The sequence below is a fragment of the Trichechus manatus genome, unplaced genomic scaffold (genome assembly GCF_000243295.1).
Source record: "Trichechus manatus latirostris isolate Lorelei unplaced genomic scaffold, TriManLat1.0 scaffold00111, whole genome shotgun sequence".
In the NCBI taxonomy this organism is placed as follows: domain Eukaryota; kingdom Metazoa; phylum Chordata; class Mammalia; order Sirenia; family Trichechidae; genus Trichechus; species Trichechus manatus.
Window position 1 is genome coordinate 1,272,344 of NW_004444047.1, and position 14,833 is coordinate 1,287,176.

Consider the following 14,833-nt stretch of genomic DNA (forward strand, 5'->3'; position numbering starts at 1 on the left):
TATGAGTTGGAACTGACTCGACGACACCTAACAACAACAACCTTTTGGGGTTCTACAAATTCAGTTGATTTATAAAATAAAATAGGGTGGAACCCCCCCTCCCCCAGCCCCGCATTTAGCATTGTTACTTCTTTACCTTTTTTTCTTTCTGTTCTTTTTGGCATGTACCAGCTACAACCCTTAGGATAATGTTGAATAGGAATGCAATAATGGATATCGTTTTCTATCTGCTTTTACTATGAAAATGTGGATTTTTTCCACGTGTATGTTCTTTGGTGTATATTTTTTGTGTCCATTTTCAGCTAATTTTTTTTTCCATATCTGAATTGGAGAGGTTTTTTGGACGTAGATGCAGACAAATTTATAATTGATGTACAGTTGAGTGGTATATAAATGAACAACCAAGTCAGAGAGATAGGTCATTCCTGACATACCCCCCCACAGTGAGTTGATTTTCAGTCACAATCTTCACTCTGCCCCTTTGATGTAGTCGTATCTCGACATTTTTGATGGTCGTTTTTTGCTTTCCTTTATATATAGTGTATCACCTGTGTATACATCCCTAAATCAATATATTTCCTTTTTGATGGTTTTTATTTTTAAAGCAAATAGAATAATACTTTGTCTTTTTGTGTCGATTCCTTTAGTTTAAATTCACTTCAGGAAAACTCTTCCATGGGCCCGTATTCACTTTAATTGCTCAGTAGTGTTTTCTGTAGGAATATACTGTTTTTACATGTCTTCTTTTTGACATCTTACTCTCATTTTGGTCTCAACATACTATAAGTAACCTCTGTATCCTCTCCATAAAATGTGCTTCCCATGTAGGCTTTCAAATCTAAGTGCATGGCACACCATCTGGCTTGGTTATCTAGTGCTGCTGTAATAGAAATACCACAGTGGATGGCTTTAAGAAATAGAAATTTATTTTCTCACAGTTCAGGAGGCTAGAAGTTTGAATTCAGGGCACCTGCTCTAGGGGAAGGGCTTTGTCTGTTGGCTCTAGAGGAAGGTCCTTGTTTCTTTTCCACTTCCTTGGCTTCTTGGTGATGTTCATGTGTCATGGCATCTGTCTTCCCCGTCTCTGCTTTCTTGCTGCTTGCTTAATCTTTTATATCTCAAAAGAGGTGGGCTCAAGACACATCCTACACCAACACTGCCTCATTAACATCACAAAACTATTCCCAAATGAGATTATAACCACAGGTAGAGGGTTAGGCTTTACAACATATATTTTTGTTTTTGAGGGGGGAGGAACACAATTCAATGGAAAACACCATCCTTCCAGTTTTCAACAGAAAAAATCTTGGATTCATCCTTGTCCTCTGTTTCTTTCACACTTCAACCTTAAGTGCATCAGGAGATTTTGTTGTCTCTACCTTAAAAGTCTAGGACCATGCCTTGCACACATCACTTTTCCAGCCACCGCCCCAGTCTCTACCATCATCATATATGATTATGCCTATAACCTTCTAATGTATCTTCCTGCTTATTATATTTGTCCCCTACACACCAGTGAACAAATCTGTCTTGGAGGAAGTACAGCCAGAATGCTGCTTAGAAGCGAGGATGGCGAGACTTCATCTCACGTACTTTGGACATGTCAGGAGGGACCATTCCCTGGAGAAGAACATCATGCTTGGTAAAGTAGAGGGTCAGTGAAAAAGAGGAAGACCCTTCATCAGATATATTGACACAGTGGCTACAACAGTGGGCTCAAGCATAAGAACAATCATGAGGCTGGCGCAGGACTGAGCAGTGTTTTGATCTGTTGGTATATAGAGTTGCTGTGAGTCGGAACTGACTTGACAACACCTAACAATAACGATAAAGGGATTTTTAGAGCAGTGAAACTATTCTGTGTGATATCATAATGGTGGCTAGACATTATCATTTGTCGAATCCTATAAAGTCTACAACCCAGAGAGTGTACCCTAATGTAAACTATGGCTTTTGATCAATAATAATGTGTTAGTATTGGTTGATCAGTTGTAACAAATTTAGCACACTAATACAAGATGCTATAATAGAGTTGGAGGGGACAGGAGGAAGTAGGGGTATATGGGAACTCTGTACTTTCCCCTCATTTCTTCTGCAAACCTAAAACTGCTCTAAAAAAAATCTATTTATTAAAAAAAACAAAAATGAATAAACAGAAGATCAGATAAGCGAAAACATGACAGTTTTCTATGGAACTGCAATATATAACTGAAAAAAAGATCTCCCTGTTCAAAGGGTTGGTGACTCATCAGTCAACAATAGAACATTGTAAAAGTGGCATGGGGGTGGCGTCTGACCTTTAACTTCACGAGGGGGAGAGAGAATCACCATCAGCATCAGCGAAAGGCTGGTTCCTATGAGGTAGAGGTCATACATGCCTCCTCTCTCTGCCATCTTTACCAATTCTGACACCAACCATTCCTTCCATGGCACTCTGCTTCTCTGTTGATAATTCGTTACAATGGCCACACACAACTGACAGACAATTCTCATGTTATGGGGTTTATTAGGGAACTAACAGGTTACAATTCAATTGATTTTCCAATGCCAAACCAGTCTTGCATGCCTAGAATAAATCCCGCTTGGTCACGGTGTATAATTGTTACACATCGTTGAATTCAATTTCCTAATTTTTGGTTGGGGAGTTTTGCTTCTATGTTCATGTGAGATATTTGTCTATAGTTTTTTTTTCTTGTGATACTGTATAATATCTTTGGTATCTGGGTGATACTGGCCTCATATAAAATCAGTTTGCAAGTATTTGCTCTGCGGCTGTGTTCTGGAAGAGATAGAGAATTTGGTATACTTAATTAAATGTTCGGTAGAGTTCATCAGGGAACCCATCTGAACCTGGGGCTTTCTGTTTTTGCATGTTTTTACTTACTGATTTAATTATTTAACAGATATAAACCTATTTAGATAATCTTTCTCCTTGTGTATGTTTTGTTAAATTGTGTCTTACAAGGAATTGGTCCATTTCATCTATGTTATTAAGTTTGTGGACATAGAGTTGTTCATAATATTCGTTTATTATCCTTTTAATGTCTGTGGCATCAGTAATAATGGCCCCTCTTTCATTTCTGATATTAGTCATTTGTGTCTTCTCTCTCATCAATTTTCTTCATTTTTTTTTCAAAGAACCATTTTTTGGTTTTGGTGACTTTATTGATTTCCTTTTTTCATTTTTGTTGGTTTGTTCTCTCATTTTTCTTTTTTCTGTTTACCATGAATTTAATGGGCTCTTCTTTTTCTTGTTTCCTAAGATGGAATCCTAGGTTGTTGATATTAGATCTGTCTTCTTTTCTGATATGTGCATTCAGTGCTATGAATTTCCCCCTCAGCGTGGCTTTCTCTGCATACAACAAATTGTGGTAAGTTGTATTTTCATTTTCACTTAGTTTAAAATATTTTGTAATTTCTCTTGGGACTTCTTTGTCCCTTGTGTTATTTAGAAGTGTCTTGTTTAATCTCCATGTGTGTTGGGATTTTCCAGCTGTCTTTTATTGATCTCTAGTTTAATTCCATTGTGGTCTGAACACGTATTTTATATGAATTCTTTTAAATTTGTTAAGTTGTGTTTTGTGGCCCAGAATGTGGTGTGCTTTGGTGAATATTCCCTGTGAGCTTGAGAAGGCTGGGTATGTGTTGTTTTTGGATGACATATTGTGTAAATGTCAGTTAGATCCAGTTGCTGATAGTGTTGTTAGTACAACTGTGGCCTTTCTGATTTTCTGCCTGTTGACTCTGTCAGTTGCTAATTGAGGGATGTTGAAGTCTCCATCAGTAATGGTAGATTTGTTTATTTCTCCTTGCAGGTCTGTTGGTTTTTGCCTCACATACTGTGGCTCTCTGTTGCTAGGCACATATGCATTAAGGAGTGTTATGTCTCTTTGAAGAATGGACCCTTTTATCATGTAATACCTCTCTTTATCCTGATCATTTTTCTTGCTCTGGAACTTACTTTGTCTGAAATTAATATAGTTTTGAGTTTCTTTTACTTTTAATCTATGTCTTTGTATTTCAAGAGATTTTTTTGTAAACAATGTAGTCTGTGTCTTTTAATTGGTGTATGTAGACCATCAACATTTAAAGGGATATATTGATATAGTTGGATTAATGTGTTTGTGTTTTTGTTGTGTGCCGTTGAGTCGATTCTGATTCATAGCGATCCTATAGAACTGAGTAGAACTGCCCTATAGGGTTTCCAAGGCTGTAATCTTTACGGATTTCATTTTACCCAGATCCACAATCAACAACCATGGAAGCAGCAGTCAAGAAATCAAATGACGCATTGCATTGGGCAAATCTACTACAAAAGATCATTTTAAAGTGTTAAAAAGCAAAGATGTCACTTTAAGGACTAAGGTGTGCCTGATCCAAGCCATGGTGTTTTCAGTAGCCTCATATGCTTGCAAAAGCTGGGCAGTGAATAAGGAAGACTAGAGAAGAATTGATGCCTTTAAACTATGGTGTTGGCTAGGAATATTGACTATACCGTGGACTTCCAGAAGAATGAACAAATCTGTCTTGTAAGAAATACAGCCAGAATGCTCCTTAGAAGCAAGGATGGTGAGACTATGTGTCATATACTTTGGACATGTTATCAGGAGGGATCAATCCCTGGAGAAGGACATCATGCTTGGTAAAGTAGAGGGTCAGTGAAAAAGAGGAAGACCCTCAGCGAGATGGATTGACACAGTGGTTGCAACAGTGGACTCAAGCATAACGATAGGATGGTGCAAGACCGAGCAGTGTTTCATTTTGTTGTACATAGGGTCGCTATGAGTCGGAACCGACTTGATGGCACCTAATAACAACAGTCTTTATGGAAGCAAGCTGCCACATCTTTCTTCTGCAGAGCAGCTGGTGGATTTGAACCGCCAACCTTTTGGTTTAGCAACTGAGTGCTTAAGCACTGTACCACCAGGACTCCTTATCAGGTTTGTTAGTGTTTTCTATTCATTGCCCCTGTTCTTTGCTTTCTTTTTGTCTTTCAGTCTTTTTCTGCCTCCTCTGCTTTTAATTGAGCTTTATCTGTGATTCCATATTCTTCTCTTAGTATATCGATTATATTTCTTTGTTTCTTTTTACCTTTTGTGTTGCTATAGATTTTGCAATATACATTTACCACTATCCCAGTCCACTTTCAGGTAACACTATGCAACTTCATAGGTAGTACAGTACCTTATAACTGTATTCTCAATTCCTCCCTTCTGTTCCTATAACATTGCTGACATTCATTTCATTTATCTATAAACCATAATGACATAAAGAAAACAAAAATGCTCAACATATAAGTGGGATCATACAGTATTTGTCTTTCTGTGACTGTCTCATTTCACTCAGCATGTTTTCAAAGTACATCCATGTTTCAGCATCTTTCAGAACTTCGTATCTCTTCATAGCTAATAAATATTCCATTGTATGGATGGACATTTAGGTTGTTTTCATATTTTGGCTCCTGTGCATAGTGCTGTGATGAATATTGGTGTTCAGATTTCTGTTTGATTTTCTGCTTTTAATTCTTTTGGGTATTTGCCTAGGGGTGGGATTGCTGGGTCATATCGTAGATCTGTAGTTAACTTTTTGAGGAACTGCCAAACTTCCCTACAGTGGCCGTACCATTTGCATTCTCACTAGCAATTTATGATGGTTCTGGTTTCTCCACATCCTTGCCAACACTTGTTATTTTTCATTCTTTCCTCCTTCCCTTTTGAAGGATAATTTTGCTGGATACAGACTTCTAGATTAGTTGTTTTTTTATTTTCTTTCAACACTAAATATTTCATTCTCCTCTCTCCTTGCTTGCATGATGTCATGGATTGAATTGAGTCCCCCCAGAATATGTGTTAACTTGGCTAGGCCATGATTCTCAGTAGTGTGTGGTTGTCCTCCATTTTGTGATCTAATGTAATTTTTCTGTGTGTTGTAAAGCTTAGCCTCTATGCCTGTAGTTATGATCTTATTTGGGAGTGAGTTGTATCTTGAGTCAATCTCTTTTGAGATATAAAAGAGAGAAGTGAGCAGAGAGGAGAGGAACCTCATACCACCAAGAGAGAAGAGCCAGGAGCAGAGTGTGTCCCTTGGACCCAGGGTCCCTGTGCTGAGAATCTCGTAGACCAGGGTAAGTTTGATAACAAGGACCTTCCTCCAGAGCCAACACAGAGAGAAAGCCTTCCCCTGGAGGTGGCACTCTGAATTTGGACTTCTAGCCCCCTAGACTGTGAGAGAGTAAATTTCTTTTTATTAAAGCCATCCGCTTGTGTTTCTGTTACAGCAGCACTAGTTAGAAAGAATTTGGTACTGAGAGTGGGGTGCTGCTCTAACAGATACCTATAATCTGGAAGCAATTTTGGAATTGAGTAATGGCTGGAGGCTGGAAGAGTTTTCCAGTGCCTAATAGTAAAAGCCTAGATTGCCTTGAAAAAAATGTTGGTGGAATTATGGCTGTCAAGAATTCTGGTGAGAGCTCAGAAGGAAGTAAGGAGAACTGTAACACTGGAGGCAGCACAGATGGCGAGAAACAGTGGCAGCAGAACTAAGAGACCAGTGGGAGATGGCACAGGAGATGACCCATGGAGTAAGAGAGCTGAGCGCCTTTGGGCAGGAAGCTTCTTGGTGGAGTGGGATGCCTCTGGGCACTTGTCAGCAGAGGTAGGCTTGCTGACCCACGGAGCAAGAGAGCCGAGTGCCTTCAGGCTGAGAGGTCAAGGAACCAGGAAGCAGAAGCTGAAGAGACAAGGAGCACAGGAAGCAGAGCTGCCTCGGTCTCAAAGGGTGGGGCCATGACCTCTGAGGTCTCAAAGAGTGGAACCACAGCCTGCTGAGTCTGAAAGGGTGGGGCCACAGTCTCCTAGGTTTCAAGGAGTCAGATCTTCCCAACTCGGTTCCAGAGTGTGGGGCTGCTGTTCACAAGTGCCAGGGTGATGAGGCCAGATCTGCCCAAAGCTGAGGGGGAAAGGCTGCCATGCCCAAGGGGCAGAACAGGGCCTGCTAGGGCTGAGGGTTGGGGTTGCCATGCAGATGGACTAGGAGAATGGGGCTGCTCAAAGCCAAGGGAGCAGAGTTGCCATCCCTATGGGCCTGGAAGGCAGAGCTGAAGCCTAGGGCTGAAGGGCCTCCACCTAGAGTCCAGGGAACATGGCCAACACCCAGAGTCTGGGGAACAGGGCCATTTCCTAGTGGTCTCAGAGAAGAGAGGATTGTTTTCAAGCCTTTAGAGCTAACGTAAATTGTTCTGCTGGGTGTTTGATGTGTTCCGTGCTGTTATTCCTTTTTTCCCTCCAGTTTCTCTCATTTGTAATGGAAATGTCTGCCCTGTTCCACCACTGTACTTTGGAAGCACATAACTTCTATAAAGAGGAATTTTCCCCTAGCCTGGAATTTGGCTTTGGAGTTAAGACTTTTGGGACGATACGGTGGGGTGAAAGTGTTCTACATGTGACAGACATGAATTTTGGGGGGCCAAAGTGTGTAATGTCATGGATTGAATTGTGTCCCTTAAAAATAAGTGTCAGCTTGGCTAGACCATGATTCCCAATATTGTGTGGTTATCAATTTTTGATTTGATGTAATTATCCTATGCATGATAAATCCTACCCTCTATGCCTGTGGTTGTGATCCTATTTTCGAGTGAGCTGTCTGTTAATGAAGCAGGACACAGTTTACAGGATTAGATTGTATCTTGAGTCAGTCTTTTTTGAGATATAAAAGAGAAGTGAGCAGGGAGGGGAGGGACCCCATACCACCAAGAGAGAGCCAGGAGCCGAAAGTGCCCTTTGGACCCGGGGTCCCTGTGTTGAGACGCTCCTAGTCCAGGGAAAGATTGATGACAAGGACCTTCCCCCAGAGCTGACAGAGAGAGAAAGCCTTCCCCTGGAGTCTGCACCCTGAATTTGGACTTCTAGCCTCTTGTACTGTGAGAGAATAAATTTCTGTTCGTTGAAGCCATCCATTTGTGGTATTTCTGTTGTAGCAGCACTAGATAACTAAGATACTTGGTTTCTGAAGACAAGTCTAGTTTAATTCCTAACTGTGCTTTTCACTAGGAAGGTGATTCCCCCCACACCCCACTTCTTTCGGTATTTTCACTTTGATTTTGTGCAGCTTGAATATGGTATCACTAGATGTAGTTTTTTGGTATTTATCCTGCTTGGTGTTACCTGAACTTCCTGAATCTTTGGTTTGGTGTGTCATTAATTTTCTAAATTTCTCAGTCTTATTATCTAAAATATTTCTTTTGATCATTTCTGCTGTTTTTTCTTTCTGTTATTCTCAATACGTCGATGGCCCACCTTTAGTAATTGTCTCACAGTTCTTGGTATTCTGTTCCATCTTTTTCATTCTTTTTTTGTCTTTGCATTTCAGTTTTGAATGTTTCTATTAACATACCCTCAAACTCACTGATATTTTCCTCAGCTTTGTCCTGTCATTTGATGAACTTGTTTAAAGGCGTTCTTCATTTCTGATAGTGTTTTTGATTTCTAGCATTTCTTTTGGTTTCTTTGTTACGGTTTGCATCTCTTTGCTTACATTACCCCGTGTTGTTACATGTTACATGTTTTATTTATTAGCACCCCTAGCATGTTACAGTTATTTGGAATTTTTGGTCTGTTCTAAAATCTGTGTCATATCTTAGACTGATTTTGACACTTGCTCTGTCTTTTTAAGCTGTTTTTGTCTTTAATATGCCTAGTAGTTTTTTGTTGAAAACTGGATACTGTGTATTAAGTAAAAGGAAATGAGGTAAATAGGCCTTTAGGATGAGGTTTTACCCTTATCTGGCTAGACGTTCGACTGTGTTTACTCTTTGTTGTAGTTGTCAGTTGCTCTGATGTTGTTTTTTTCTTCCCTGTTGTGTTTGGGTTTTCCAGGGACTTCTTAAATCAGGTCTGAGACTTAGAGTTGTTTCTTTTGTAAGAGTGCTATTGATACAGTGGTGAGGTGTAGACAAAGGGAAAGCCTGGGATAGTGCAGTGATTAAGTCTCAGTCTTTTAGTGAGCCTGTGCTGTGGGCAGTGACCGCACACGTGCTTCTCTGCTTCTCTCCTCAACAATTTTTGTGAGACAGGAAGCCTACATGGGGCTGAAGTTGGGTATTTCACTACTGCAGGTCAGTTAGACTCTGGTAAGATAGTTTCCCTTGAGGGCAGGCCTTGTCAGGGAAAACAGAATCCTGTGGGAAATTTTCAAAATGACTGCTTTTCCTATTCCCTCTACTGGAAGGAAGCACAAGGAGATTTTTCTCCAGTGATCACACTGAGGACCTGATAGGGTTCCTGCAGGCAAAACTCACAAAACTCTGTCGTCTCCCCTAAGATTAGGCCCCCCCCTGACATTTTTAAAGTTTGTCCATATTGAATTTCCAGCAAGTCATCAATTGCATTTTAAGTTTTCCTGTGCTGATACTGATCCTAGAGGTGGTTTCTGCTCCTAGGTTTTTTGCACTGCTATGATTCTCTGAGCTGCTTATGTGTCCCTCCAGTTTTGGGGCAGCAGTTTGCCCTATGACCTCAAATTTCTGAGTTCAGTGTGTTCAGATTTTTCCTTGTGAGGACGGGAGTGACAGCTTCCAAGCTTCTTATATATCGGACCAGAAACCGAAAGTCTTCATTTGTGTTTTGTGTCATTATTGTGTTATTTTCAAGTTATTTTCTTTATACCATTCATTTATGCTGCTTTTGTTTTTTCCAGTTTCCCAAATTTATGTTTAGCCTACTGCTAATGACCTTTTCTTTGGTGTAAGCACTGTATCTTTCCTTTCCTTGGCATGAAGGTTAGTGGAACCCTTTGACTCCTTTGTTTCTATGTTGAGACTTGTTGAAGTCGACGAGCATGTGAAATGTATATGAGTGTTTGCAAAGTCATCATAGTCTGCCTCCAAGTTTTTAGAATTGAAAGTGTGACCTTTTTTCCCCTTACCATGCCAAGTTTCACTAGCTAATGTTTTCTAAAATGATTTTTTCCCTGTGCTAACTTACTAAAGATAAACATATTTGTGTTACTTGCTGCTTATCCTCTTAGCGTGCTGCATTTTCTGTAGGATGTATTGTCTCTTGACGTTTTATGTATGTACGCACACACGTATGTGTATTTTATATATATATATTTTTTTCTACTCTCCACACTCAGCTTACGATCCATGTTCATCTGGATATTTCTGTTTTGTTCACTGCTGTATCTGTTTTGCCAACATAAAGTAGGCTCTGTGTTAATAGAACCTAAATCAGTTTTAATAAATGAAGATAGTCACAGTAAAGAGTCTGAAGGGAAGAAGCCTTGCCTGAGACACAAGACTTTTCCAGGAGAAGTAGCTCTGAGGTTTTTGCGTTGAATCAGATGTTTCCTTTGTCTCCTTTTCGTAGTGTCCAGCAGAACTCTAGTAGAGTCATGTCTTAGGCTGGGTTCTCTAGAGAAGCAAAACCAGTAAAGTGTATCAAGATATACATGTATAGAGAGATTTATATCAAGAAAACAGCTCATGCTATTGTAGAGGCCAGAACTTTCCAAGTCCGTGGATCAGTGTAGAGGCCTCTCCCAAATCATGCACCAGCAGAAGCTGGCAAGCCCAAGATTGGCAAGTTGGAGAGCAGGCTCCCACTCACAGGCTGTGCAGATCGACGAATCCAAGTTTAGCAGATAAGCTGACAGCTAAAGTCCCAAGAACCGGAGATGAGATGACAGGAGGCAGCCACAGGATCCAGAGAGAGCAAAAAGCCAGAGCATCTGCTTATATTCAAATGCAGGCCACACCCCCAAGGAGACTCCCTTTCATCTGATTGACTACTCACAGTATATTGAATTATGGGAGTGATCACATTAAAACACTGAGAATCATGGCCCAGCCAAGTTGACACACAATCTTAACCATCACAAGTCAGGAGATACAAATGAGCTAGTGTGTTGAAAACTCTGCAAAACCTTTCACAATCGTAGTTGTTCAATATATGGAACGTTTTATCATTATTGTATAATGAATGTTAGGATTTTCGATGACTGCAGTGGAGCAGACTTTGGATTTTGGTTCTAGCTCAGAGTTCGTTGTGACACCATCATACCAAGAGTGATTAGCGATGACATAGACAGCTAACTTCACCCCTTCCCTGACAAGAGAAGTCGTCTTATTCGAAAGCTGCTCTAATTTAGCACCCAAAATGTAGTTCAGCCTTTTTCTCTTCACTACATGAGGAAGCCAATGGATTTGTGCTATTTCACAGAGGTCACTCTTACAGACCTGGGAATTGCATTGGTTAGTGTTCAGATATTCATGGTTGTGTGCCTTCCAGGGGCTGCAAATATGACAGAAATTTGAAATGGTGCCTCTAGAGGGTTGATGTGTAAGTCTCTGTTTCCTAGGCTTCACGGGCAATTTAACATGTAAACCATCTGCATTTCAACTTACAAAATTGTTATTTTTTTGTGGTAAAGATATATAACAACGTTTGCCAGTTCAACGTTTATGTGTATAACTTGGCATTGATTACATTCAGCATGTTGTGTAGTCATTATAAAATGGGAATTGTAACCTCTTGTCAGCAAACACAAGGGCATGCTATTCTTATTTCTGCAGAGGTAGTGCTCTTTGTTTTATAACATTAGATTGTGTTGGTGTGAGGGTTGTATGGGTTTATGTTTGTTGAAGGGAGCAGTCACTAATTGGTGTACAGTTGCATCAGGTCTTGAAATGTGAGAATTGTGGGGAGATGTGGATTGTCATGTTTCCTGTTTCTCACCTGAGCTCTTTTTAACTTTTATTACCTTTGCCTGTCTCCATGAGAGGGACAGAGAGGATGACAGGACAACTGAGTTTTTGGAATATAGGTGGCCAGCATGTAAAAATTCATAATTCTCCAAAAGAATATTCTTTTTTCAGCAAGTGGACCTCCTAAATCTCTCAGAGTTCAAGAAAATACGACCAGCTCAGGGCCTTGGATTGCCACTTGTGTGGGCCCTTGATCCTCCCATGGCTGTGAGGGGCAAAAGGAAACCCTGCCATTCTGCAGTGTTTCCCAGTTGTTAATACCTCTCCCTGCCTTCATCCTGTTTTGTGTTCTGGTGGTTCTTATGGAAGAAGGTAAAATTGTCCACAGGGAAGTGATGATCTGAATTAGAGCATGTCTCTAATGTCTAACTGTTCTGGACCATAAAGAGAGAGAAATAAGCCTGTAATTGGTCACAGTTAAACTGGAGAGATTATTTCAGTGTGTTGGAAGTCCGTGAGACAGGATGCAATCAGTGAGGAAGTGAATATAGTTAGTGAAGGGATGAGGCTAATAGCTAGACCCTAGAGTAGACCTTGATAGAACACAGAACCTTGTGTCAAATCCCTATGAATTCTCAGTTCTGCCGGACTGTCAGCCTCACCTTTCGTTCTTGTACACATTGGAGGACATGGTACCTTGCTGATCCAGAATGTGTGGGATGTTTTAGGACTCAGTGGTCATTGAGGATGTGGCTGTGGTCTTTAGCCAGGAAGAGTGGACTTTGCTGAATCTTACTCAGAGGAAACTCTACAGAGATGTGATGATGGAAACCTTCAGAAACATGGCCTCAGTAGGTAAGAATGGCATCACTTCTTTAAAAAAATTATTCCTTTAGTGAAAAAATTTTGTCAACTTTCCTCCAGTATTTGGGCTGAGGAATGGGAATAAATTGTTAAACAGGCATGGTCCCTTCGTCTCTGGAGCTCACGTATCCTGGCTTCACCATGAACATAAAGTTCTGTGTATTAAAGTGAGTTCATTTCACCTGTGATTAAAAACCTTGAAGCTTTTTAAGTGTTGTAAGTATAAGCATAAGCTTCAGGGGTCACTTTGGGGCATTGAGAGATTTGTGGTTTGGGACCTTTTAGAGAGTTTTACTGTGTTTATTATAAGTTTGACATGATTATTTTGTTGCAAATAAACTCACACCTGTCCATCTTCAGAGACCCTGAAGAGCAAAGTATTGGCTTAGTGTCTAAGAAATGTTCATTGCTCTGTACTGTCTTTCTTCATGATATGCATTTCTCCATGAGTACCATGTCAGCTGTACCCATTTGTTTTCCCAGAGAAGCAAGGGAAAGATCTGAGGAGAGTGGTGATAGAACTTATCCAGGGCTACTGTGTTGGGAAGCACCAGGAAAGCAAAAATTTTTTGAAGGACCAGCCCTGCATGGAGGGCATTACAGTTGAATTGGTTAGCTAGAAAAAAATCTCTTGTGTTGAGGATACAACTTAACAGATACCTGAGCTTACTTTTCTGATTTTAGCAATCCTCCCACACCTGTGGTCATGGAGACCCATTTTCTCTTTTAATGTTATATGTGTGCTGTATTCAATATCTTTCTGCTTAGCTCCCTTAATTACCCTTATTTTTGTCACCATCACTCTCAATCTTCATGGAAGTATTTCCTAGTAAATTGCTTTTTAACCATTGCCAAAGTGCTGATACAGTGAGATGTGCCTAAGTCTTCCTTTGTTCACAGCAACCTTTTTTCCTCTTAATAATTCCTTTCCTTTTTGTTTTATATTGTGAACCTCAACTTGTATTATTGGGTCAGTCTCTCGAAACCTTAATGATGGAGAAGAGTTATCCAGTGAACATATAATGGTGCAATTCATGAAGAGTAACACCTGGTCCTCCATGTTAGGAGAAATCTCTGAATTGTATGGCAATAAAAATCCGCATAAAAACAAGGGGACACATTTGAGGTGAGTGTCATTCAAACAGAAGAAAACAGTGCCTCAGGAGAAAGTTCTAAGGTGTCATGATGTTAAAATAAATGTATGTATGTTTATGTGTGTATACATATATACACCTATATACGTCGGCCATTCAAATCCACCAGCCACTCCTTGGAAGCCCTATGGGGCAGTTCTGCTGTGTCCTATAGGGTCGCTGAGTTAGCATCGACTTGATGGCAACGAGTTTACATATATTTATATATATGTTTGTGTATATAAACCTAGCTGTAAAATTGTGTGTTCAGAGAATTTTCACAATATGTTATAAGATTTTTGTAATTATGAGTCACATATCGAGTATTTGAAACATATTTCACTTGGATGAAATTATCAGAAAGCCTCATATTTTAGAAAAACAGTGACAATAATGGTAGTATTTCTGCTAGATGATTTAACCTTTGAAACATGAGAAGTCAGGGCAAAAACCTGCATGTTTTGTTGTGTTCAGTAATGGTGAAATGGGAACAAATTTATTTCCAACAGCATGTTGCGTATTTTTAACAGAAGTCATACAGTAGACAGTCTTTGTGAAAGTAATGAAGACAGTCAATGTGGGAAAACCTACAGCCGGATTCCAAATCTTACTGTGCTAAAAAGAACGCTTCCAGAAGTAAATCCTTTGGAATGCTGTGAGTGTGGAAAAGCCTTTGTGAATCACTCATCACATAAGCATCATACCAAATCTCACCTGGTATGCAGTACCTATCACTGTAAGAAATGTGGAGAATCTTGCAGTTGTTCCTCTCACTTAATCACTTCTATGAGAACTCTTACTGGGAAGAAACCCCATAAATGTAAGGTATGTGGGGAGGACTTCATTTGTATCTCACCCCTTAAGAATTCTGTGATAACACTCACTGATGAGAAACACTATGAATGTAACAAATGTTGGGAAGATGTCTGTAGTTTCTTTTGGACACATGTGAGACGTCATAAGCATGAATGTCAAGAATGTTGTAAAACCTATAGTCCTTCATCCCTCATTTTACATAAAAAATTTCGTATCAGCGATAAGCCTTATGAATGTAAGGAATGTGGGAAAGCCTTTAATCATGCCTCATCCCTCACTAGACATATAATAACTCACAGTGGAGTGAGGCCTTATGAAT

At 40.0% G+C, this 14,833-nt stretch overlaps 1 protein-coding gene across 1 annotated transcript in view; it reads left to right on the forward strand.

Annotated features, from left to right (window-relative positions):
* The first annotated feature begins 3,142 nt into the window (after positions 1-3,142).
* The window catches only part of LOC101356903 (zinc finger protein 709-like), a 12,628-nt gene continuing 937 nt past the window's right edge, over positions 3,143-14,833 (forward strand). The window contains 4 exon segments of the mRNA XM_023737997.1: positions 3,143-3,371; positions 12,430-12,556; positions 13,541-13,691; positions 14,208-14,831. Coding sequence (XP_023593765.1) covers positions 3,309-3,371; positions 12,430-12,556; positions 13,541-13,691; positions 14,208-14,831 — 965 coding nt within the window. The 5' untranslated portion in view covers positions 3,143-3,308.